This window comes from Juglans regia, chromosome 11, assembly GCF_001411555.2.
Source record: "Juglans regia cultivar Chandler chromosome 11, Walnut 2.0, whole genome shotgun sequence".
In the NCBI taxonomy this organism is placed as follows: domain Eukaryota; kingdom Viridiplantae; phylum Streptophyta; class Magnoliopsida; order Fagales; family Juglandaceae; genus Juglans; species Juglans regia.
Window position 1 is genome coordinate 16,961,930 of NC_049911.1, and position 24,281 is coordinate 16,986,210.

Here is a 24,281-nt window from a genome sequence, read left to right on the forward strand (position 1 = left end):
ACTATGATTGTAGTTGATTGATTATGTTGGAAAGAAAGGAATTGATCATCTTATGGGATTTTTATTGTTATTAATTAATTTTTTAACTCCCAGTGGTTTTCCTTCATTTGAAGTTTCAATATCCAAGTAGTTGGTATTATTTGGAGATTGAGACTCAAAAAAACTTGTTTTTTGACTGCTACTTATTTTGATCCTCTTCCGGACCTTGCAGCTAGAACTTGAATATTGTTGTGTTAAATCTGTGAATCGCCGAAACGGGAACAGTATGCTTAGAGTGTGGGTTCATGGGAAGTTTCAGAAGCCTGTGTGAAGTTACTTGTTGAGAGATACTTTTCTCATAGAGGTACTATTTTAAGAAATGAAGATTTTTCTATTTCTTGTCCTACGGTTTGCTCATTGCTGTGAAAAGCTGCTGTTTCATATCTATAATTGTTTTAGAGCAGAGCACATCTTTCCAAATAATGTAAATGCAGGACGACAGTTAGGGAGGGAGGGAGGGTTCTTGCCCTATGGTTTGATCATCGCTGTTGAAAAACTGTTTTTTTTTTAAGAGAAGAGGGACGATAACCTCAATTTTATTGATAGCCCTCACTTCTAACAGAGAAATACCATGTACAAAAGAAAGCATAGGGTTCACAAAAATCTTTAAACAAAGGCTTTAAGAAAGTAAACAATGTAAATGTAAAAACTACATCAACAAGGTAATATCCTTCAATATTTTAGAGGAATTATTACTTTTAATTAATTATTTATTTAGCCATTAATAATTATTTTATATAGGTTTTTAAATTAGGAGGTCAAGTTAGGGTAGAAACTTGACTAAGCTTCAATTTCATCTATATTGAGGTTAATTATAGGGGATTAGAAATTGGATCGTGAAGGATATTAGGCCTTGAACTATTGGGTTTAGAAGTTAACCTTCAGTTGACTTAGTTACCTAGGCCCATGGTTAGATCAAGTACCCAAGAAGAACACTAGGGACCCATGGGTCAAACCCCATGTAGCTTGACCCGTAACCCAATTAGCTGAAAACACACAACCCATAGCCCTCGTGCATTGTGTAAACCACTTTTCCATTTTCTAGGGTTGCCTCAGCCATGACTCCAACTGAACTCTTCCCAGACCAAGCCACCCAGCCACCTAGCTCCTCCCTGCGCAGCCACGGACGGTAGGCAAGTCATTTGCTCTATTCGCACCTAACCGTTAACAAACCCTCCACAGCACCACCTTGCTACCACTAAGGAAAACTGTGAGAGAGTTCCAGCCCTGCCCAAGGCACGGACAGTGTATACCAAACCACCTACAGCATGTAACTGCACCAAAGGCTGAGTACCTGCACCCCACCTCTTTCCTCAACCCTCTCTTCATCTTCCTCTGGTTTAGTCCCTTGTACGCCGCCTCACATGGTATAACTTTTCGTGGATGAACCTTTGTTCTTTGCCACTGTTTGATATAAAACCAATTAAGATACAGCCCATTGGAAGCCTAAGGATAAAAGGAAAGTGACGAAAGTGATATAAGGCAAATATGACTCAACTACTTCAAAGGCGGAAAGAGACATTTATAATAGGAGGGAGTCTCTACAAATTAGGGTAGATTATTGGCTCCCCCTCCAGATTTCTACAGTGAAGTCATTTACTTTAACCTCCCTAGAGCCCTAATTTTCCTCTATTGTATTGAGAGCTACGAGAGGTGATGAGAGATTTATAAAAAAAAAGGTGATGAGAGACTGTAAAATCACCGAATATAGTGGATTTCGTCCCCAAACAACCTATGAACGTAGGCTTTTATGCTGAACCATATATGTCTGTGTCTCTCTTTTTATTTACATTTTATATACAATTTATATGTTTTAAGGAATCGAAACAAAGCAAAACAGATGGACATGCTATCCTCATTACTCCCATTGCCTCACATTGAAGGTGCTTCTGTCTTACACAAAGTCTGTTGAATCACTACTCCCCACCATTGGACTTCAATACCCACCTAGCCAGCCACTGTCCAACCTAGATGGATGCGGTTTTTATGATTAACAGTCGAGACAGAGCAAGTTGGAGCCATTGGAATCCACCATGGACGCCTCCCACTCCACACCAAGCATCTCTGGCCACGATACTCCCTGCGCCGCAACAACTCACGGTTGCACTGCAACCCTTGCCTTCTTACACGACAAAAACAATTCAGTTTCATTGATCTCTTTATCTTTCATTTGTGAAATCCCAGGCTCTCGCTTAGAATGCTCGTGAAACTACTTGGAAAGTCCCAGGCAAGCAATTTTCTCGCCCAGGACAAAAGCCTTGCTGGCACATATGCCACGTCATTGCTCGAAAAATCCAGGGTGAGCAATGAGCTTGCTCGGGACAAAAGCAATGGCAGGCACCGACCGCGTCAGAGATGGAAAGTCCTGAGCGAGTAACGCAGCTCACCCAAAAGACAAGCAAGGTAGGCACGTAACCTACCTGCACTTAGAGAGCCTCAGGCAAGCAATGAACCTGCCCGAGCAACGACCAAGGCGAGTAACCATGAAGCTTGCCTGGGCTATAAACGATTAGCCCGCCCTTGCAAGTATTAGCGAAGGAAGCAATGTGGGTACTTAACTTGCCCACACAGGAACATTTTGGGCGAGCAATGAAACTTGCCCTGAGGCACATACCTAGCGAAGTTTGGCCTTCGTGCAAGTAACCAAGCATTAGATGGCAAAAGTCGAGCAATGTAGCTCGCACCAGCATGGCGAGTAATGACACTTGCCCAAGCATGGAAAGCAAAGAAATTCGCCCAACTGACAAGCACTTCGAATAACTTGGGCAATGAAGCTCACCAAGGTTTGCTCAACCCAAACACGAGATTTAACTTCACTTGTGCTAACAAGTTTGAGTTTTGGATGTTCTCCCCATAAAGTTCCTCAGGTTTCTATGAGACTCTTAAAGAAAGGCATAAAATAAAGGGCTAGAGGCGGGTAACGAACCTGGGTCGCGGGCAAGCAGCCTGTGGGCACTTTGCCCGCCCAATGGGTGAGCATTTTAGCTTGCACCCAGTGCTCATAATACCTCTAAGAGCGATGGAGCTCCCCACCAAAGACAAAGCACCACAAGTGATGAAGCTTGCACAAGCAACAACAAGCAATAGTCTTTGTCTCAAGCACCACTCACCATCTTCTCGCCCGCATGTGGAACATCAATTGCTGCGCAAGGCAATTTGGCCAGAGAAACCTTCAAGTCAAACAACAACCATTCTCATCTCATCTCATCTAATCATTACGACTTTTCTAAATTCATACATAAAATAAAATAAACAATTCAAAATTTTCAAATCTCAAAACAAAAATAATATTAAAAAAATATATTCTAATAATATTTTATTCAACTTTTAACTTTTATCTCAACTCATCTCATCTGTGAAGACAAACGAGGCCTAAAGCTCTCCTAAGCAACAACACTCGCCTCGAGCCAAAAAGGTTCTCTTGAGCAACAATGACACTTTGGCCGACAACACTCACCCAGAGCAACAAGGCTCTCCCGAGCAATAATGGTGCTTCAGCCAACAACCCTCCTCCCTAGCAACGAAGCTCTTCTGAGCAACAATGGTGCTCCGGCCAACAACGTTCCTCTTGAGCAACAATATGCCCCCGAGCAACAATGCTCGCCTCCCAAACTGCAAGAAGTCCCTCGCAATGGTAAAGGAGCGCATGCAATACTTGCCCCAGCACGACAGAGATTTGCCCACCTCAAAAACAAGAAAGGCAAACACTTTCCTTGGAGTGTCACAAGTTAAGACTTAAGCTTGGCAGTAATAGTTAATTGACTAGGTCTCCATGAGACTCCCAAGGGATGAATAAATTGAAATACCCTTTGCTCGTTGGTACTTAGCCAAAAGGAAGTTTAGGTAATCGATATCCCAAACAAGAGCCCTAGGGCCAGTAAAAGGAACAAAGAGGACTCACAACGGTGATCAACTTCGGCTAGACGAAAAGCTTGGAAACCTGGCCCCTAGACATGGAGTGCCAGCTAGAGGGTCGCCCTCGAGTGTCATTCAGGCACCTTAGCTCCCTACCTTCACTAAAACAAACCGCCTTAGAGAACTTGCTTGGGCATGCTGGATCTTCATTATCACCAAGGTAGAACCGTCCTCAAGCCTCACTTTGGGCACTTCGTGCCATTTTCGTACTACAACCAAAGAATAGAGAGATGAAAAAATTCCAACAATGGGTTGTCTTTGAGCCACACTTGAATACCCTAGAAATTGAACCCTCGCCAGACATTAGGCCACTTGGCTCATGGTTTGGATTATTTACACTTACAAGTTTTGCTTTTGGTGAAAACTTCTTAGAACAACCGAGTTGCCCTAGAGACAAGCCCTCGGACCCCCTACAAAACAAGCAAACAAGGCATGCATACTTCTTCGCCACGATAGCGCAGTAGAACAATCCTCTTGCCACAACAACCAAGGCTAACACGACCTTGGCGACCATGTTTCGGTGACCAAGGCTAACACGACCTTGGCGGCCATAGTGGTCGAGCATACCTCTAGCCACTGCAAATGAGGCAAACATACTCCTTCGCCACAGTAGCCATGCCTAGCAGCATGCAAGCTAAGCTCCCGCAGACAAGGCACACGTACACATATACCACAATAACGTGGTCAAGTAAGCCTCCAACTGCCTCAACGAGAAGTGTCAGTGCATCTCTCTCGCCATAATTGCTGCTAGTAGGTCACCTTCGAGAATGAGGCCAGCTCCTAACTGTTTAATGCGGGTTTCTTTCGGCAACGAGTCGATGGGCTCGATAGTTGCATTAGATGGATCTAGGGGGTTGACAGGCTCCTTGACCACTTAGTCCAGGTTACTACCAACAAACTCAAAATTCAATGCCAAAACAACCACACCAATGTGAAACCATCTCAAGGGAAAAGAGATAGACACTCTTCACTAACGATAAACAATTCTCATCATGTATACACCCACACATACATATGTCCTAGAGGCCCTTGCAAGGATTTAGTCTCCTCGAGGTCTGCACTCGGAGATCTTCATTGCATCACATGACGATGGAAAACTAGGGACTAATTCCCAGAATTAATTTTTCTACGTTTTTCATAGACTATCTCTATCTTGTTGGACAAGCCAACCTTAAGAATCGCGGACATCTGTTAGATATGAAATGAACTAAGGTCTAGCCCATTGGAAGCCCATTACTAGGGATAAAAGGAAAGTTGACTGATGAAAGTGCTATAAGGCAAATAGGACTAAACTACTCCAAAGAAGGAAAGAGACTTCTATAAAAGGAGGAAATCTCTACACATCAAGGCAGATTATTGGCTCCCCCTTCCAGATTTCCATAGCGAAGGCATCATCTTCAACCTCTCCGGAAATCCTAAATTTCCTCCATTGCATTGAGAGCTACGAAAGGCCACAAGAGACTATATAATTACCGAATATAGGGGATTTCACCCCCAAACAACCTGTGGACGTAGACGTTTATGCTGAATTACATAAAGCTCTATATCTCTCGCTTTATATACAAGTTATATGATTTGTTTATTATTTATTTCATGTATGAGCATCCGACAATCGTATCAACATCCAAACCATGAACATGGGCTATTCAACCGTACTGTTAGGCTCCTGTCATGACGGCAAAATGCATCAACAACCACTAAAACAGGGGAATAAGCAATTAGTTTCCACACTTAACCACTCCTTTTGCCGTAACTTGGACTCACTTCCTTTAGGTACATACATCTCATCTTTCCTTTTTATGGACTTAAGCACCAATGCAAAGACCCAACAAATATATTACAAGAGTTACACATAAGGTGTGATTGTAAGAATACTTACAACTGGAAGTGTTAATTTAAGCAACTGTTTTAAGCTATGGTTTGGTTGTTTAGGGTGTAAGGTAAGGGGTCAATGATCGACCTTGGGAATGTGAGTTGTGGGTGCAACCACTTAGAAGTGTGTATATACATGAGTTGAGAGTGCAACTTGGAACCATGTGCGTGTATCGGGCTGGGCAGTTCCAAATCAATGTGTTTGATTGTGTTTAACTACTAATGTGAAAGAAGATCAAAGGAGTCCTAAGTGTGTGAACGTAGGCATTGGTGTTAGGGGGGTGTGTGTGATCAAATTGAAGTTTTGGTCAAGGGAAGTTCCCTTGATTGTGTGGGCTATGGGCATGAAGTTTGTGTTGGAAAATGTATACGGAAAATTTGGGAAATCACGAAGGCAAGTGGTAATTGAATATTGAAGTAGGCTTTAAGGCTTGATCGTATGGACAATATCTTTAGAACATATTTTGTCCCCTTTCAATACTATAAAGTTTTGACAAAATTGTTCCAAGGATACAATGAAGCTCTCTGGTTTGTTGTTCTTTGATTGAGACTTGGAACAATTCAAAAAGCATCCTTTTATGAAAATTCTAGGATGGAGAGATGTTGATAACTTGACCGATCATAACAACCTGAAAAATCTTCATAATGGTCATTATTGAGCCCATTTAATGTTGATTATTACTTCCATCATGAAATCTGGTCTTAATCTTAGATTTAGGAATTAATCATGATGTTGTCCAACGTTTAGAAACGATGGACTTTCTGTCGACAGCACTAAAATGCTTGCCACGCTTTTATTTCCTTCATTTATAGCTTGGGGCGAGCAGTCTTGGCTGTGGGCGAGCAAAGATGCTCGGGTGAGCAAACTTCGTTTGAGACAAGTGTGGCGAGTATGATTTCCTGCCTTGCTCCTCCCTTGTGCGAACAACATTTCTCGCTTGAAGTTCTTGTATACTATTTGATCAATATGGGATTTACACCATCTCCGTTTTATCTCAATTTGATAATTTTTCCATCAATGTACAAGATAATATAAAGAATTTAATTATATGATATAATTATTTGAAATACCCAAAATAATATTTTATTTTAATTCACAGATTCTAACATTTCCTGCTACTCAAATAATACACACACAAACACACACACACATATTTATATACACACATATATGGTATTTTGTGCATTTTGATGAAAATAGATTGCTTCAATGAAGGTGTCTTTTGGACTTTCACCTAGTGTAAATATATCAAGACTAGGTCAAGATAATCAGTGAACATATCTTGAACTGATGACCCTATTAGACTAGTCATATATATTTCACAATTATTTTCTAATCCTCCAGGTGGTTTTATTCAGCTTGCACATTATGTCCATGTGCATATAGTAACTAATTATGTCCATCCTGTTTCACCTCAACAATTTTCTCTATGAACTCATTTAGAGTCTTACTCATCCTTACAATCCAGTAACAGAGTAACACTAGAATACATCTCATTTGGAATTTGGGCTTTCATCTCTAGTTTTTTGAAACTTTAATCATTCTATCGACTTGTTGATGTCCATTGGACCTTTATTGTGTTTCAGTACAAGGTTGGGTTACCATCGTAGATGATTTCCTCAAGTGACCTCAACCTCCATTCCCTTCGATGTTTTATGAATCAGGTCCATTGCAAGGCCTTTTGTTAGTGGACCGCTGAATTTGGAATAGACTTGACATGTTCAATTGCAATTTCTCCATTATTGAGTAACTCACTTACATAATTGTATCACAAACTAATATGTCTGTATTTATTGTTGTACGTCTTGCGTCACTATCACAATAAATTGTTATTGTCGGAAATGGTTTAGTACAAAGTGGTATGTCTGCCAACAAACTTCTAAGCCATTTTGCTTCTTTACATGCAGCTCCAAAGCAATTAACTTAGATTTCATGGTAGAATGAGTTATACAAATTTGCTTCTTTAATCCCATGAGATTACAACTCCTCCCAACGTAAAAGTCCACCTGCTTGATTTTGATTTTGATTCTATACTATTCCAACTTGCATCACTGTACCCTTCTAATACAGCGGGTTCCCTTTGATTGTGTAGACCATAATTTTTAGTTCCCTTCAGGTATATATGAACTTGGAAAATGGCATTCCAATGCTCTTTACCTGGTTGCTAACAAATCTACTTAGCATTCCTATAGAAAATGCAATATCATCCCTAATGCAATGCAGAGAATGCATTAGACTCCCTATTACACTAGCATATTCTAGTTGGGATCTATATTTTCCTGTGTTTTTTCTCAATTTAAGACTAGGATCATATGGTGTTGAGACTGACTTTTGGTCTTCATGACAATACTTCTTGATCACTTTATCAATGTAATGAGATTGTGTCAAAGATAACCCATTGATTGTTCTTACAATCTTGATGTTGAGGATCACATTAACCTTTTACATATATTTCATGTCAAATATTGAGGAAATAAACCTTTAAGTTTCTTCTACACTTTGAAGGTTGCTTCCAAATATCAACATATCAGCAACGTATAAGCAAATAATCACTCGAGTGTTACTATCTATTTTATAATATGCACACTTCTCAGCATCATTCACTCTAAAATCATAAGATAAAACTATTTTATTAAATTTCTCATGTCAATTTTTAGGAGCTTGTTTCAGACCATCAAAGGACTAATCAATTTATAAACTTTGTTTTCATGACCAGTCATGATAAATCCCTTGAGTTGCTCTATATCGCCTATCCTTGTGGTGAGACTTTAAGAAATAGTTTTAAAAAATGAAACGAGAATTACTAAACTTTTTAGAACTTTCCTTTCCTCCCCATGATATAAAAGATTCTAAAGTTAAAAATTGAAACATGCTTTTTTAAATTTAAAAGAGAATTTACAGCTGAGTTCATTAAATTAAATTACAAAATATGAGTTCATATGTTCTATAAAACATGCCTAGGTTTCTGTCACATTTTTCTTGGACCATGTCCATTTTAACGCTTTGTCCTCATTTCATTTCTAGGAGGGGCATGCATAAAAAAAAATGAGTTAAATACTCAGTAAACATTATTTCATATTGTAAACATATACTAACATGTGTTTCTATTCATACATTCTTTATTCCTCTATTTACATAACATAAAACATTTCTTTCCTTTGAAAACATTACAAGGTGAGATTTTTCTTTAAAAATGTTTTTGTTCATAAAAAAATATTTTCCACACCTTGTACATATTTATTCATAAAGAGCTAAAAGATTTCATAACATTCAATTTAACTGTTATTACTTTCCATTTACTAGTACAAATTGTTACATCCCGTGTGTTAGGATTAGTGGTCTTTTGGACTCGGACTCTGCCCGTGGCCACATGTTAGGAATCCCTTTCAGTCAGGAGATAGTATTGGGTGCCATACTGGTACTACTTACTCGATATTACAATCTGTCTAGTCTATTGGTACCATTATTCATTCAGTCATTGGTCGTTACACAGCTTCTTATATTAAAACATTCATTTTCTTTTCTTTCCATTTCATTAATTCCTTTCAGTCATTTGTTTTTCATTCGTTAGATCATTTCATTTTATAAAACATCATTTCATAACATTGAGCATAGAACATCATTTCGTAATACCCAGTTCAGATGCGATACAGGCCGGTTCAAACTCGATGCTGATTTCGACCCAATATGTGCCTATTTCGATTGATATAGGCTGATTCCGATCGAGAGTCGAGATTTGGTTACTTGGGTTGATTTTTTCTGGTACTTAAGCTGGGTTTCTATTTTTCCAAATTTTCTTTCTCAAATTTTCATCCATATTTCATATTCTGTGTGGAATTTCTATCTCCAAGTTGAATTGTGATATTTTTCTGTGTCCATGGAAACTAAATTTGAGTCATTGTCTCTTGTACCAAACATTAATATGTCTATGACTTCGGTGAAGTTGAATGGAAGAAACTATATGCTGTGGTCAAAATTTGTTGAAATGTTTTTGAAAGGCAAGGGTCTTCCTACATGCGTGGTTGATCTAATGCTTGACTTAACTAGTTCTACATTTGCTCAATGGGAACAAGAAGATGCTCAAGTCTTGTCCTTTTATGCTGACTAGTATTAAGTCTAATATTTGCACTAGTTTTTGACATCGCTCAAGAGGTGTGGAGGCATCTCAAACATATGTATTCAGGTGCTGGGAACATAAGCTATATTTATAAGTTGTGTAAGCAATTCTTTGGGTTTGAATAAGGTACTTTGGGCCTAGAAGAGTATTATTCTCAAGTAGTGAGCATACGTGAAGAACTCAAGATGTATCAACTGATCACTTCTGATATTTTTCGTATGCAACAACAACATGAAGAGTTCAATGTTGTTCGGTTTCTTGTAGTCTTAAAACTTGAATATGAGTCGGTGCATTCTCAAATTTTGGCAAGTCAACAGCTTTCTTGATTTCACGATGTGTTCTCCCTACTTCAATGTGCCATTTTACTTGGACAAGGATTTCGATTGTCTTTTGATCAGATTAATGATATATACGCTTTGGTTACCTCCTATGTTGCTCCTGGTGGGCATGGAGGCTGAGGTGCACGTGGGGGATGTGATGCCAAAGGTAATCACACTCGAGGTTGTGAATCTCGTAAATGCACCCATTGTGATCGCACTAACCAGTTGGTGGACCATTGTTGGGATTTACATGGTAAACCATCTGGGTCTGCTAATCAAGCCATTTGTCAAGATACTCCACACCGTCAACGAGCTCCAACCCGACTCCAGATATGATTAGTATATCAAAGGATGAGTATGATAAACTTGTGGGTCGCACACGGGCTTCATCTTCCATAGCTACTCTTGCCCATTCAAGTACAGCTTCTGCATGTCTTGTCTTATCTATCAAGATCCATGGATCATCGATTCAGTAGCTACTGAACATCTGACTAGTTTGTCTTATCCCTGATCTAAGTAAGATACCATGACATCTTTAAAAAGTATTACTATTGCTAATGGTTCTCTTGCTAAAGTTACAGGCATTGGATCCACTAAATTGACTGATTCTATATCCTTGTCATTTGCTCTATACGCTCCTAGTTTTCCCTTTAGTTTGTTGTCCATTAGTAAAATTACTCAAAACCTTCGATGTTCTGTGTCCTTTTATCCCTCTGTATGTATTTTTCAGGATCTCAAGATGGGGAAGAAGATTGGTATGAGGGTATGAAGCTGGTGGTCTGTATTACCTTGATGTCAAATAGTCACCCACTTGAGCCCTAACATCCTCATCATCATCTGCTTTTGAATGACATTACCACCTTGGACACCCCTCTCTTTCTCTTTTGAAACATTAGGAATGTTGGAAATTTGTCTTCTTTCCCTTGTGAAGCATGTCAACTTAGCAAACACCATCATGTGTCTTTTGTATCGAGAGTTGATAATTGAGTATCTAGACATTTTGAATTAGTTTACTTTGATATATGAGGACCAATCAACATTGTATCAAACAATTTTTAGTATTTTATTATATTTGTTGATGACTACTCTCATATGACATGATTGTTTCTGATGAAGGCATGATCTGAATTTCTTTCCATATTCAAAGTCTTTCGTGAAGAAATTAAATCTTAATTTAGACGAAAAAGTTTAAGTTTTGTATTATGAAAATGCTAAAGAATATCAATCTAGTTCTTTTGCTACTTAAGTAATAAATGAATTGTTCATCAAACTTCATATTCTTATACACACCAATAGAATGATGTGATTGGATGCAAAAATCGCCATTTGTTAGATGTAACTCGAGCACTTTTACTGCACATGCATATTCCTAAATGTTTTTGGAGATACGGTGTTCTTAGTGCGTGTCACCTTATTAACCGTATGTCTTCTCCACATGAGCTTTAATTTTGTAAACAAATGGGCTTTGTAAACTATATGAGTGGGTCCCATCTTTGGTCTTTTGTGTTTCTTGTTTTTCACAATTATTTTTTTCCCTTTTTTTCCTATTATTTTATGATCTAAAACAACGAAAGGTGAGTACAAAATTTGTCTTAGAAAGATGTGTATAACTTTCTCGAGGCAATATGAAGTTATAGAAATCTCAATAATACTCATTGTCCTTTTTTTTTGATAATAAGGGATCACAATTCATTTATAGAGGACATATAAATTTGACTTAAAACAAGCCAGTTACAAACGTTAATAGCTTCTCAGCACACTTCCATGACTGACATGGTCTAGTCCAGACGACAGATCTCTAAAGACCTAAGTCTAAGAGATTCGTTGTGCACATCTTTGTCCCCGACAGAGTAACAGTAACCAAGTGACAAAATCCATACCTCGACTATGCGGAGTAGAGTACACCAACCCCATACACCGCCTAAGCGGAGAGGGGGGGATCACACCGTTCAGACCAAGGTTCGAAGGGACAAAATTTTTGGATTTTTATTTTTTAAAAAGGAAAGACAGGACACGAAATAAAATACAATGGAAAAATCACTGTGAAAATGGAAAAGGACAGTGCTCCAGTGTAGTACACGTGCCACTCTGGGAGGAAAATCGTCGATCGATCTTGGAGGTTCCGGACTCACAGACCCTAGTGGTGCCACGCGTGGCGACGACAGAGGGCCTCTTGGTGGCACGAGATAACCACTTGCTGAACGTCTCCGATAACTTTCGGCCCAACGTGCGAGCAACTCGCTGCTCGGTTTGGCGCCGCCTTTGGTGGTTTTGAAGATCGGCGGCTGGGCAACGCCATGGAGGGCCACGTGTTGGTCTATGGTCGCCGGAAGTTCCAAATTTGCGATTCTCCTTTATTTAGCCTGCAAAAACACAACAAACACAAAAACGGAGCACTACACAGAAGGGATGTGGGTGGGGAGAGAGGGAGGGAGGGGGAAAGGAGCCGAAGCTCCCACTCCCTCGAGTCAGATCTATAACGAGAGTTTAGAGAGAGACGGGTTCAAGAGAGAGACAAGCGTGAACGCGAGAATATTACTCATTGTCCTTTTAAGTATGATCTTTTTCTCACCTTCTAACGTAATATCAAATAATTAAAAGATAACGTTGATTCTTGGAATTTAAAATAATGACTATAATCGATTAGTACTAACGAAAAACGCATTACTTTTTTTCTCTTCTCTCGTAGAGGTTTCTTTCCTGTCGTCGTATAGGTTGTCCTACCATAGTGGTACGCCAAACAGATTCGAGAAAAGAATTACAGTGGGGCGGCTTGTATAACAGGCTTCTTAGAAAAGCAGAATGGAAGGGGATTTCGAAGAACTTTAAAAAAGCTCTCTTTTTGAGCATGAAAATGAAGAGATTTTGGTGGACACAAAATTGTTCGAGCAGACGAAAAGTAGAGGCGCAAATTGTTTGGTTATGACCTTACTCACTAATCGTCCCTTCAATAAGGAAGCGCTCAAGCAAACCATGCTGAAAATCTGGAGACCAGTGAAGAAGATTATGTTCAAAGATCTGGGCTCAAATTTGATGCTTGTGGAACTTGAAGACCATAGAGATGAGGATCGTGTGATGAAGGAAGGGCCTTGGTCTTTTTATAAACACTTCTTGCTGATGAAAGAATTGGAAATTTGTTAGCAACTCAACCAAACCAGAATCACAGAAGCTTCCTTCTAGATTCAACTTCATGACCTCCCTTTACAAGTCATGAATGAGAAGGTGGGAAAACTAATTGGTGAGGCTATCGACATTGTAGAGATTGACGTTGGACAAGGTGATGTGGTGTGGAAAGAATATCTCAGAATTGAGGTTCGATTGGATATCACCAAACCTCTCTTGAGGGGAATGCGAATTAACTATGGGCAATATGGTTCTTGTTGGGGTCAGTTTATGTATGAACGATAACCCGATTTTTGTTATGTTTGTTGGGTTCGATTGAGGTTCTTGTTGGGGTCATCAGGATTGCATTCTGTGGCAAACCTAGAGGGATCAGTACCAGGAAGACAAACTCCCATTTGGTCAATGGATGTGTTCAGGGAGTGCAGGAGGTAGAGGAAGGAATATCGTGATCAGCACGTGAATTCAAATTAGAATTCCTCGTCGTTCCAATCATCGAGGGTATGCACGATTAACGACTGAGAAAATGGGTGAGACAGATAACAAATCTGTTTATGAGAATATACAAGGTGAAAATGGAGGCAGACCACGAGCTGAATATGGAAAGTTGCTTGAAAAAGAGAAATTTTCTTTTGAGGTTGATATGCCAGATATTCTAACAGCTCCCCAAATTGAAGAAATTCCCTTAATTGTAGATGAGAGTGGGAAGAAGAAAGTAGTAGAAGAAAATATAATTGAAAAGGAAAGCATGACCTCACCAAAGTTGAAGGACCATGTGCTGGAAGGGGGATGGAAATGAGGCCCCAAAATGAAAACAATATGGATAAGGCCTATGAGAACAGCCCAATAGCCCAAATGATTGTGACCAGAAAGCCCACAACTTGTAAGAAATGGCAATGACTCCCTAGAACAGTAAATATTCAGGATTCCAACCAGAAAGTTAAGCCTTGTTTGTTTTCATAGATGTGATGAGATGAGTTGAGATGAATGTTGAAAATTGAATAAAACATTCTTAGAATATATTTTTTTAATATTATTTTTATTTTAGAATTTGAAAAAGTTGAATTGTTTATTTTATTTTATCTAAGAATTTGAAAAAGTTGTAATGATTAGATGAAATAAGATGCGAAAAATTGTAAAAACAAATGAGTCTTAGACAAAAACAGAAGCAGAAGGAGGTGAACAATGAAGAGGCAAATTCACAGAGGAATACTAAACAAAAAAGAGAGAAGATGGGGTTGGGGGTGGATAAAGACAATCAAATACTATCATTGGAGGTTAGTTCCCAGCCTCGTTGAGAGCAATGAAACTCATTAGTTGGAATTGTCGTGGGTTTGGGAAGCCATAAGTAATTCGTGCTCTTCATGACTTGATCAGGAAGGAAGTTTCCGATGTTTTGTTTCTACAAGAGACAAAGATGACTATTAGGAAAATGGAGACTTTAAAATTCAGTTTGGGGTTTGAAGGTTGCTTGGCTGTGGAAAGTGAGGGTCGAAGTGGGGGTCTAGCTTTAATATGGAAAATGGAAATTCTTTTTAATGTTAAAAGCTTTTCATGCTAGAGTAATAGTAGAGGGAGGTGAGGGTAGGAAATGATAGCTTATTGGTAACTATGGTAACTCAGATACAACAAAAAGATATGAAACATGGAGACTGATTAGTGCTTTAAAGAGGGGGATCAAGCATGGCTAGTTTTTGGAAATTTCAATGAAATCCTATGCAGACAAAAAAAGAGGGGGAGGGAGAGATAGACCATAAAGAGAAATGTGGACTTTAGAAATATGATGGATGGTTGTGCATTGAGTGACATGGGCTACGAAGGTGTTCAGTACACTTGGTGTAATAGAAGATGGAAGAACAACAATATTAGTGCAAGGCTGGACAGATTCCTGGCTAATAATTTTTGAAACAGCCTTTTCTCCAATGCAAGAGTTTATACATGGAACATTAGCTCACTCGGATCATGTGCCTATAATTTTACAAATGGAGGGTGAATACTGCAATAGTAGAGGAAATAAACTATTTAGATGTGAAGCTATGTGGGAAGATCATGAATATTGGTAAAGAATAATTGTAGACTCTTGGTGTAACACCCCGTTTCCATAGGATAGAGATGTTATTAACATTCATAACATAAAGCCCGGTAAAGAGATTCATATCCTGAATTACCTCGTTTATTGAAAAACATAAAAAATTGAATGAACACAATTGTTTCAAAACTGAACGTAAAGTGGAAAGACATAAACCAATCCTACGAATGACATAAAAGGATTATAGTTCTTGTGTAAATATCACTTATTTCTTCCTAAGTCTTGGTACTAGATCTACTCCTGGCCATGTAGCTCTGCTATCATAATCACCATTTGTAAAAATTAGACATGGAAGAAAACAGGAAGATAAACAAAAATGAGTCGAATACTCAGTAAGTATCACATCATATTGTAAAATATAATCTAGCCTAGCATGGACTTAATTTCTGAAGATTCTTAACAACATACATACAGCATCACAAATTCACAATCATACACGTAACATAAATTTTTGAAAAACTTTATATATATACATATTTCGTCACAGATTCACATAGCATAGATATATTCATCATTAACATGAGCAGAAGCATACATAATCATGGCAAACATGTAACGTGAATGCATAATAACTTATTTATCTTGTTTTAATATGGAGTGAAACACGCTTGGATCTGTGTTTCACTTAACTTGCATAACATGGAGTGAAATACGCTTGGGTCCGTGTTTCACTTAACTGAATAACATGGAGTGAAACACGCTTGAGTCCGTGTTTCACTTAACTGAATAACATGGAGTGAAACACGCTTGAGTTTGTGTTTCATTTAATTGAATAACATAGAGTAAAACACGCTTGAGTTTGTGTTTCACTTAACTGAGTAACATGAACTTAATTGAGTAATATGAAGTGAAACACGCTTGAGTCCGTGTTTCACTTAACTGAATAACATGGGGTGAAACACGCTTGAGTCTGTGTTTCACTTTACTTGTGGTTAACCATGCTTGAGTCCGTGGCACTGTCTTAAAACTTCTTATCTTTCTTAATGCATGAGAATTCGTTAGGCTTCATGAACTTTCTTAACATGGCATATTATTGTTCATGACATAGCATAACATGGCATATTCTTGTACTTGGCATAGCATAACATGGCATTTTCTTGTACATGGCATAGTATAACATGACACATAACATGATCTGAACATTTTATGATATTCCATGGCATACATGATCTAAGTACTACATGAACATGACATACATGATCTAAGTATTACATGAACATGGTATACATAATCTAAGTATTACATGAACATGGTTCCATAATCTGGCTATTTTATTACATGTCATACTTGACTTGAATTACTAAATGAACATCTTATGGCTTTCCTATGATTTTAGTAACATTCAATCAATCAAACAAATTCATTCATTCAAGCATAATCTCATATTTCATCAAGATCATGAAAGGAATCTAACCTTGACTTGTCTCTCAGCGTAGCGTAGATACCATCATAAGCACATCATATTTTCATATATAACAATAATATTCATAGTACGCATGCATTTATATGATCATACTATTTACCTCTTAGCGCTGCTTCTTAATTTATAACTTGTAGCGCGTTACCTATACAAGGTACTAGATGTTACTAATTTCTTAGTGAACTTGTCTAGAGTTCTAACTACTTAAAATCATACTGTAGAGATAATATAATACATATTCAATTAAAAATTACTACATATTAATATTATTAAAGACCCATAATATAACTTAATAATTGTATTAAAATATAAGAAGGCCCAAAGGACAATTGGGAAAAACAATCCACTTTAAAAGAACAAGGTTTCATCAAGAGGCTTTATGGAAGCCTGTAAAACAAGCTAGCAGATGTTTTAAGGGTATTTTGGGAAAACTGGATATAAAGGAAGATATAAGCTTACGGGGAAACGCTCTCATCGTGTAACAGGGGGACTGAACTAAGAACAAAAGGAGTGGTTGTGCGATGCTCACCGAGAGAAGGAGGCTGAGGCGACGGTGGTGACGTGATTATGTCCTCTGGACAGAGGTGCGATGCGAGAGAGAGAGAGAGAGAGAGAGAGAGAGAGAGAGAGAGAGAGAGAGAGAGAGAGAGAGAGACCGAGAAGTGAAAATCACGGGGAGAGAGAGAGATCCCTTCGGGGACTTACCGGAAAGGAGTGGGTTCAACAGGGTTGGGCTGGTCGGTGATTTTTGGACAGTCGGGGTAGTGCTCCGACGTCTTAGGGTGGTCGGCAGCGGCTAGGCAGAGTATATACGGCTTATGTGAAAGTGAGTTCTTTGTATTTTTTTTTTTTTGTGTGTTTAAAATAGAGGGTTTATGTGGGATTTTATAGACGATGGGGAGGGGAGTGGTGTGAGTCCTTAGTAGGTATGCTAGGGTTTGAAGTTGGCTACACTTGGAAAATTATTCCCATACCACCTGAGCCTAGCGCTAAACTTTTTTTTTTTTTTTGTCTTTTTTGGGTTAAGTATATGAAAAGGCCAGTGGAAATTTTTCGAATATTATTTTATGGGTGGAGATAATTTTTTTTTTTAAACAAGTTGGAATTTTTTTTTATTTGAGTCGGAGTCCAAAATTTAGGAAAGAGCGTTTTATAGATTTCCTTCACTATTCAAACCGTGGGCCCAAATTTTCTTTAAAAAAAATGTGTGACCTAGCCGATCACCCAAAGACTCAAGCCTTGTACCAAGACCCATTCCCATGTAAATCAATTTCCAGACTCCACACTTTGCACGTCTTCACCCCTGTCACCATGCCATGCACGTCTCTCATGCACATCCCCCGTCCTTTTTGGTTCTCATCTAGGGTTTTTTCTAATCAACTTTGTAGATACACATATTTCTCTCAAAGAAGTCGCCGCTAGCCATTGCCCAAAGGTTAGTTTCCCGCACCTTTGCAAGCCATGGTGATCACCTCCACAGGTCCAATGCCTCACTCACACAACCCGTAGCCCCACTGCCCAACCTCTTCCCCTCCGTAGCCCACTTCTCGTCTACACCGTGAGCCCTCCCCCAAAGCGCAGCTGTGCAACACCCCCAACCACTGCCACAAACGAGCCAAGTCCATAACGCAACACGGTATATCCCGTGGCACCACTGCACAGATCACCCACTGCACCGCAGTGCAGCGTGAAGACAGCAGCGCTACCGTAGAAGCCGCCCAGCAAACCACCACTCCAGTCGTATGCCACCACCCTCTTCGTGTAAAACACCACCTTTGTTTGCACCACCAAAAAGCAGAGCACCATATCTCTGGTTTTCTCACTCAAAATAGAGAGTTTTTACCACCGAACAACCGTACCTCACCAGCAGCTCTAAGTTGTCACCACCTTCACGAAAAAGGACGCTAGACAGCCACAGGCCACCTCAGCCCATAGCAACGCCTCACGGTGAGCATCTCTCTCGATTTACTTGCTCATTTCTTTCCGCCCTCTCTCTCGCTCACCACTCCTTCTCTTTCGCTCGTGCTTAGCCCAGCTCGACGGAATCTCTGCCACACTCCTGCTCTTCTGTCGCGCCACCTCAGTCCCTCCAGCCAGCCCCGTCGCGCCTTACCCCTCCAAGCGTGCCTTGGTTTCCCTTGGGTAAGCTCCTGCCGCCGTATACTGGGTGTTAATCCCGTGTGTTTGTTTGTCTGGTTTATTCTTATAAGTTATATATACGTACATAATATACATATATATATATATATATTATATGGAAAGTTTTAACCTAATGGTTGGGTACTTACCAGTTTACCCTTAGTATAGTTCCCATATTTATGTTTTCGGATGAAAGGTCTTTTTGGGTTATGTTTAAATGGGTTATGCTTTTAGTAAATGGTCTTGTTTTAATTTTACTTAAGAAAATACATGATTTTATAATGATAATAATAAATATTTGTAATATGGTATTAGTATTATTATATTTTTTAATATATTTTTAGAAGTACAATGTAGTGCAAGAATTTTATTTTGAGATCTTTAAAGAGAAACTAATTAGTCTATTTTTATTAAATGAAATTTTTACTTCCTAACTTTTAATCAATTTTGTTATAATTAGGTTAAGAGAATTTTTAAACAAGAGATGTATTTTTTTGTGGCATAGTTGTATTTAGTATAATATTATTATGCAATTTAGAAATGACTTAAGAGTATAATAGTGAGAGGAATTAGGTGGACATTGATGAATTTAGAAAATGTGATGATATTTTAGGATTACGTAAAGTTAGGTTTTTGAAGAAATAAAATAGGTTATTTTAACATCTTAGGCGTAAATATTGAAATATGTGTTCGATTGGAAACTTATGAAAATTACGTTATTATGTTATAGGTGATGATTAATAGTTGTTCGACATTTTGATGAAATTTCTGAAAAAGCTAAAAAGTCCAGATAAGCGGGGTTCCTATGCTAGACTTTGCATAAAAATAAAATGGGCTGATGTTGATTTTTGAGAAGCATGCATATTTTGTTATGAAAAGAAAATTGAACTACCTCAGTTATTTGTTCTGCATTACTCATGAGATTCTATTTAAGAATAAAATATTTTTCTGGCATGACTGGTGTAGACATGAACTTATTTTTGACATTCGTTTTCTAAACAGTGCAAAAGAGAGCGAATATGTAATTTTGTGCATAAATTATATTTTGTGATCTGATTCTGTTCTGTTCTGAAGATGTTTTGTACTCTGATATGATATGATGTGATTATTGAAAACTTCTGGCATAACATTCTGTTTCTGTTTTTGTTCCGTTCTGACCTTACCACGGGTGTAAAACTGTGACCTTTGTTCGGGTTGGTACCAACTTTTATGTTTCTGGTGCACCCACTTTGGAAACTAAGTGGTTTTCTGCGTGGTCTTTCCTATGTGCACACTCGGGGCTTCGAGAATGAATAAGGGGAAGATTTACATTCTGTTTCTGCTCGGTTAGCTATCGGAGTTTGCACAACCCTACCATGGGGGTTAAATATGGTATCTGTTCTGATATAATAAGATAAGATGTGATGTTTCAGTTTATGCTATGCCAAACAGATTTTGATTATGAATATTTTCGAACTTTCACTCTGATATTTTTGATAACATGTTCTGACGCAGCATTTTGAAAACAAATACTCCGATTTTGCATTCTAAAAGAAAATATTTTGTTCTGCATTCTGAACTCTGTAAATGCTTATGTTTACACACTAGTATATGTCTTCTGCTTACTGAGTTGTTGATAACTCACCCCTTATCTCCAAATATTTTTTAGATAATTTTGATGGTTCAGCTAGAGAACAAGAGTATGAAGTTTTAATAAGGTGTGATGATCGTAGTGGAATAAGTGTCTGAGGGTACAAGTGCTTATTTGAGAGTCATAGTTAGTAAATTGATTTATTTTCGGTTTATTTTCATTTGATGAGTTAAGGATATTTTTGAGTTTTTGGAGAGTTTATAATTTATGTTATCGAGAATTTCTTTGTTGTCCCTATGAAGGAACATAGATATTTGGGTTGATTAAATGAATTAATATTTTATGGAGTTTTCTAGATTTTATAGTTGTGTTATTGAAGTTGATATTAAGTATTAAGAGCTAACTCTCCGGACCTCCGGGTTCGGGGCGTTACAGTTCCTACGAGGATATGGATTCTGAGAGGATTTTGAAGAGTCGAGTTGTAGTTTCAAACTAGGAAACTAATCTAATATGGAAACTAATGGATAACTATACAAAGGTTTTGAGAGGGGAAGAATCACTGATTTACCGTTAGGATATTTCCTAAGATGATAATAAAAGTAAAAAAAGTAAAAAAAAAAAATAATACTAGTTTTAAGCCCTAAATTTGAACCCATATGTTACACTTAGAGAAGGGGCCTGACAGTGCATATATGCATATATGAGGAATGTTATTAACCAGATTTCAATCTACATCCAGCAACTAGAAGTCTGGAATAAAAAGGCTTTAGGATTAGTACACAATAAGATTAAACAATCAAGATTTCATCTCCAACAACTCAAAACTACTAACCCTCATTGTTTGAGAATAAGGGAGCACCAGGCAACTAGAGATAACTTACAATACTGGTTGGAAAGGAAGGACAAAGATCAAAGGCATTGTGGCTACAATCAAGGGACCAAAACACCAAGTACTTTCACAAGAAGGTATCTCAAAGAGGAAAGAAGAATTTTATTGTTGGCCTAAAGGATGATGAAGGTTTGTGTCAGGTTGAGGAAGGGAAGGATAAGGTTATTTTGGACTACTTTCAATCCTTGTTTATGGCTTCCACATAGAGAAGGGATTTCAAATTCCTTGAAGGTTTAAAAGCTAGGATCTCAGATGAAATAAATAGAGAGCTCACTAAGACATTCACTAAAGAATAGATGACTTCAACTTTAAATAGATGAACCCCAATAAAGCTCCAGGTCTAGGTGGCATGGTACCAATTTTCTTCCAAAAATACTAGCACATTATTGGTGAATCAATAACCGATGCTGTAATACAAGTTCTGAACAACGGTAAACTCTTTACTTCCCTCAATCATACTTTTATTACATTGATCCCAAAGAAGAAGAAGCCTCACAGAATAATAGATTTTAGGCTTATACGTGTTTGTAATGTGATTTACAAGTTGATTTCTAAAGTGTTGGCTAATAGGCTCAAACTTGTGCTTCAATTTGTTATTTTTAGTTCTCAAAGTGCATTTATCCTAGGTAGGCTAATCATTGATAACATATTAGTAGCCTATGATCGTTTGGAGTGAGATTACTTGGAGGAAGTCATGAACATAATGGGTTTTGAGGCAAAGTGGATACAGCTTGTTGTGCTATGTGTTAGATCTGTCTCTTTCTCTGTATTGATCAATGGAGAACCCAAGGGCCCAATAATAACTGCTAGAGGATTAAACGGGGGAATCTTTTATCACCATACTTGTTCTTGCTGTGTATTGAAGGACTGATTACTCTTTTACAACAAGTTGAAGCAGGCAAGTAGATTTTTGGTATCAAGATAGGCAAAGGGGCTCCTATAGTAAGTCACCTCCTCTAAGGATACATAGCGAAGACAATAATGGTATTTAGCAAGAATGTTGATAGGGTGGAACATGAGGAGCTTTTATCTTTTTGGGGTATCCAAAGCTTCCAACAATATGACATGTATTTGGATTACCCTCATTGATTGGTCGAGCTAAAACTAAGGCCTTCTTAGACATCAAGCATAGAGTGTGGCAAAAGTTTCAAAGTTGGAAAGAGAGACTGTTATCACAAGGAAGCAAGAGAGGTGTTAATGAAGACAGTGACTCTTTCAATCCCAACTTTTTCTATGGGTGGTTTTAAGTTGCTTGGAATTCTTTGTAATGAATTGAAGCAAGTGATGGCTAAATTCTAGTGGGGACAGAAACAAAAAGAACACAAAATCCATTGGGTCAGTTGGAAGAAAATGTGTGAGTCAAAACATGCTGGGGGAATGGGATTTAAATATTTTTTATCTTTTAATGATGCCCTTCTGGCTAAATAGTGTTGGAGAATCTAGAAAGAAAAGTCCACACTCCTACACAATATATTCAAGGCTAAATACTTTCTTGATGGGAGTTTCTTAGACTCAAGATTAGATCACAATCCTTCCCATGTTTGGAGGGGCATTTGGGAGGTGAAAAAAGATTTGGTCCTTGGATGTAGATGGAGAGTGCGAAATGGGAAAACTATCAGATATGGACTGATCATTGGATTCCTGGGATTAGAAACTTACAACATCGTTTGAGAGAGGGGGAAGCAGGGATATAATTGAAATTGTGGATAGTCTTATGGTGAGAACCCTGCTACCTCCAACTGCAGCAAATAAGGTTTTGAAGATTATATTCAGCCCAAGGGAGACTGAAGACACTCTTATATGGGCACCAGAGCATAATAGCATATTCAGTGTTAGAAGTGCTTCTAGAATTTTTAGAGATAAGAAGTCAAAGAGGATACAAAGAGAGTTCAAATCCTGGGAAACATACGCAAATATGGAAAGGGATTTAGAGAATGCAAATCCCTAATAAAGTGAAAGTGTTTGCATGGAGAGCTTGTAAAGAGGGGCTACCAACAAAACACAACCTCGTGTAGAGGAAGATAATACCTGATGATAACCGCCAACTCTGTAAAGGTGCACTGGAAGACATAGCACATGCCCTTCGGTATTGTCTTACATTGAAAGATAGTTGGGAAAGACATCTCCTTGCATTCCAACTATTGTTTTCCCAACAAGATTTTTTGGATATTGCAAGCCAGAAAAATGCAGTAGAAAGGAAGTGGAGTTGTTCTTTCTTATAGCATGGAGTTGCTAGTATAGAAGAAATCAATTGGTTTACGAGATCAAAAACATAGCACCAGATCAAGCAATTTGTCATGCTCTTGTTGTGCATAATAATTACAAAGAATTGAAAGGAAGGCCACTGGCCCACTAGAGATGAATAAGAGTTGTTGTCGATGGGAGCCTTCACCTTAAGGGAGTATGAAACTAGGTGTGGATGGTGCCAAGTTTGCAAAGAAGCACAATGCATGTGTTGAGCTTATTCTCAGAGATGATCGAGGGGCAGTGATAATGGCAGCAAGCAAAAAGGAGAATGAGGTTAATGACCCAATTAAAATTGAACTCCTAGCAATCCTCAGAGTCTTACGTGTTCAATCGAGAATAAATATATGATCTTAGAGAGTGATTATCTGATATTAGTGTAGGAACTTCAACTACAGTAGACTCTGTGTCCCCGTTGGGCAACATCATAAAAAATGCTTAGAGTGCGGATGTAGAGATTTAGTTGTAAAATTCAACATGTTGGAAGAATAGGAAATGAAGCTAATAGGATTTTAAAATTTTCTTGGAATGTAACTAACATTAGTA

General features: G+C 38.3%; 1 protein-coding gene across 6 annotated transcripts in view; it reads left to right on the top strand.

Annotated features, from left to right (window-relative positions):
• Positions 1-11,348, top strand: part of LOC108993642 (tRNA N(3)-methylcytidine methyltransferase METTL6) — a 30,883-nt gene extending 19,535 nt beyond the window's left edge. Inside the window, exons 7-9 of one of the 6 annotated variants that reach the window (XR_004797614.1) lie at positions 212-343; positions 6,640-6,716; positions 7,492-7,683. Coding sequence is in view for 5 of the 6 variants with exons in the window: in XM_018968625.1 (XP_018824170.1) it covers positions 212-310 (99 nt within the window). In the remaining variant the exon portion in view is untranslated. Of the gene's footprint in view, positions 1-211; positions 344-6,639; positions 6,936-7,413; positions 7,684-10,994 lie in introns of those variants that run through there. The other 5 variants (XM_018968625.1, XM_018968623.2, XM_018968626.2 and 2 more) reach the window with 5 other exon arrangements.
• The last annotated feature ends 12,933 nt before the right edge of the window (positions 11,349-24,281 follow it).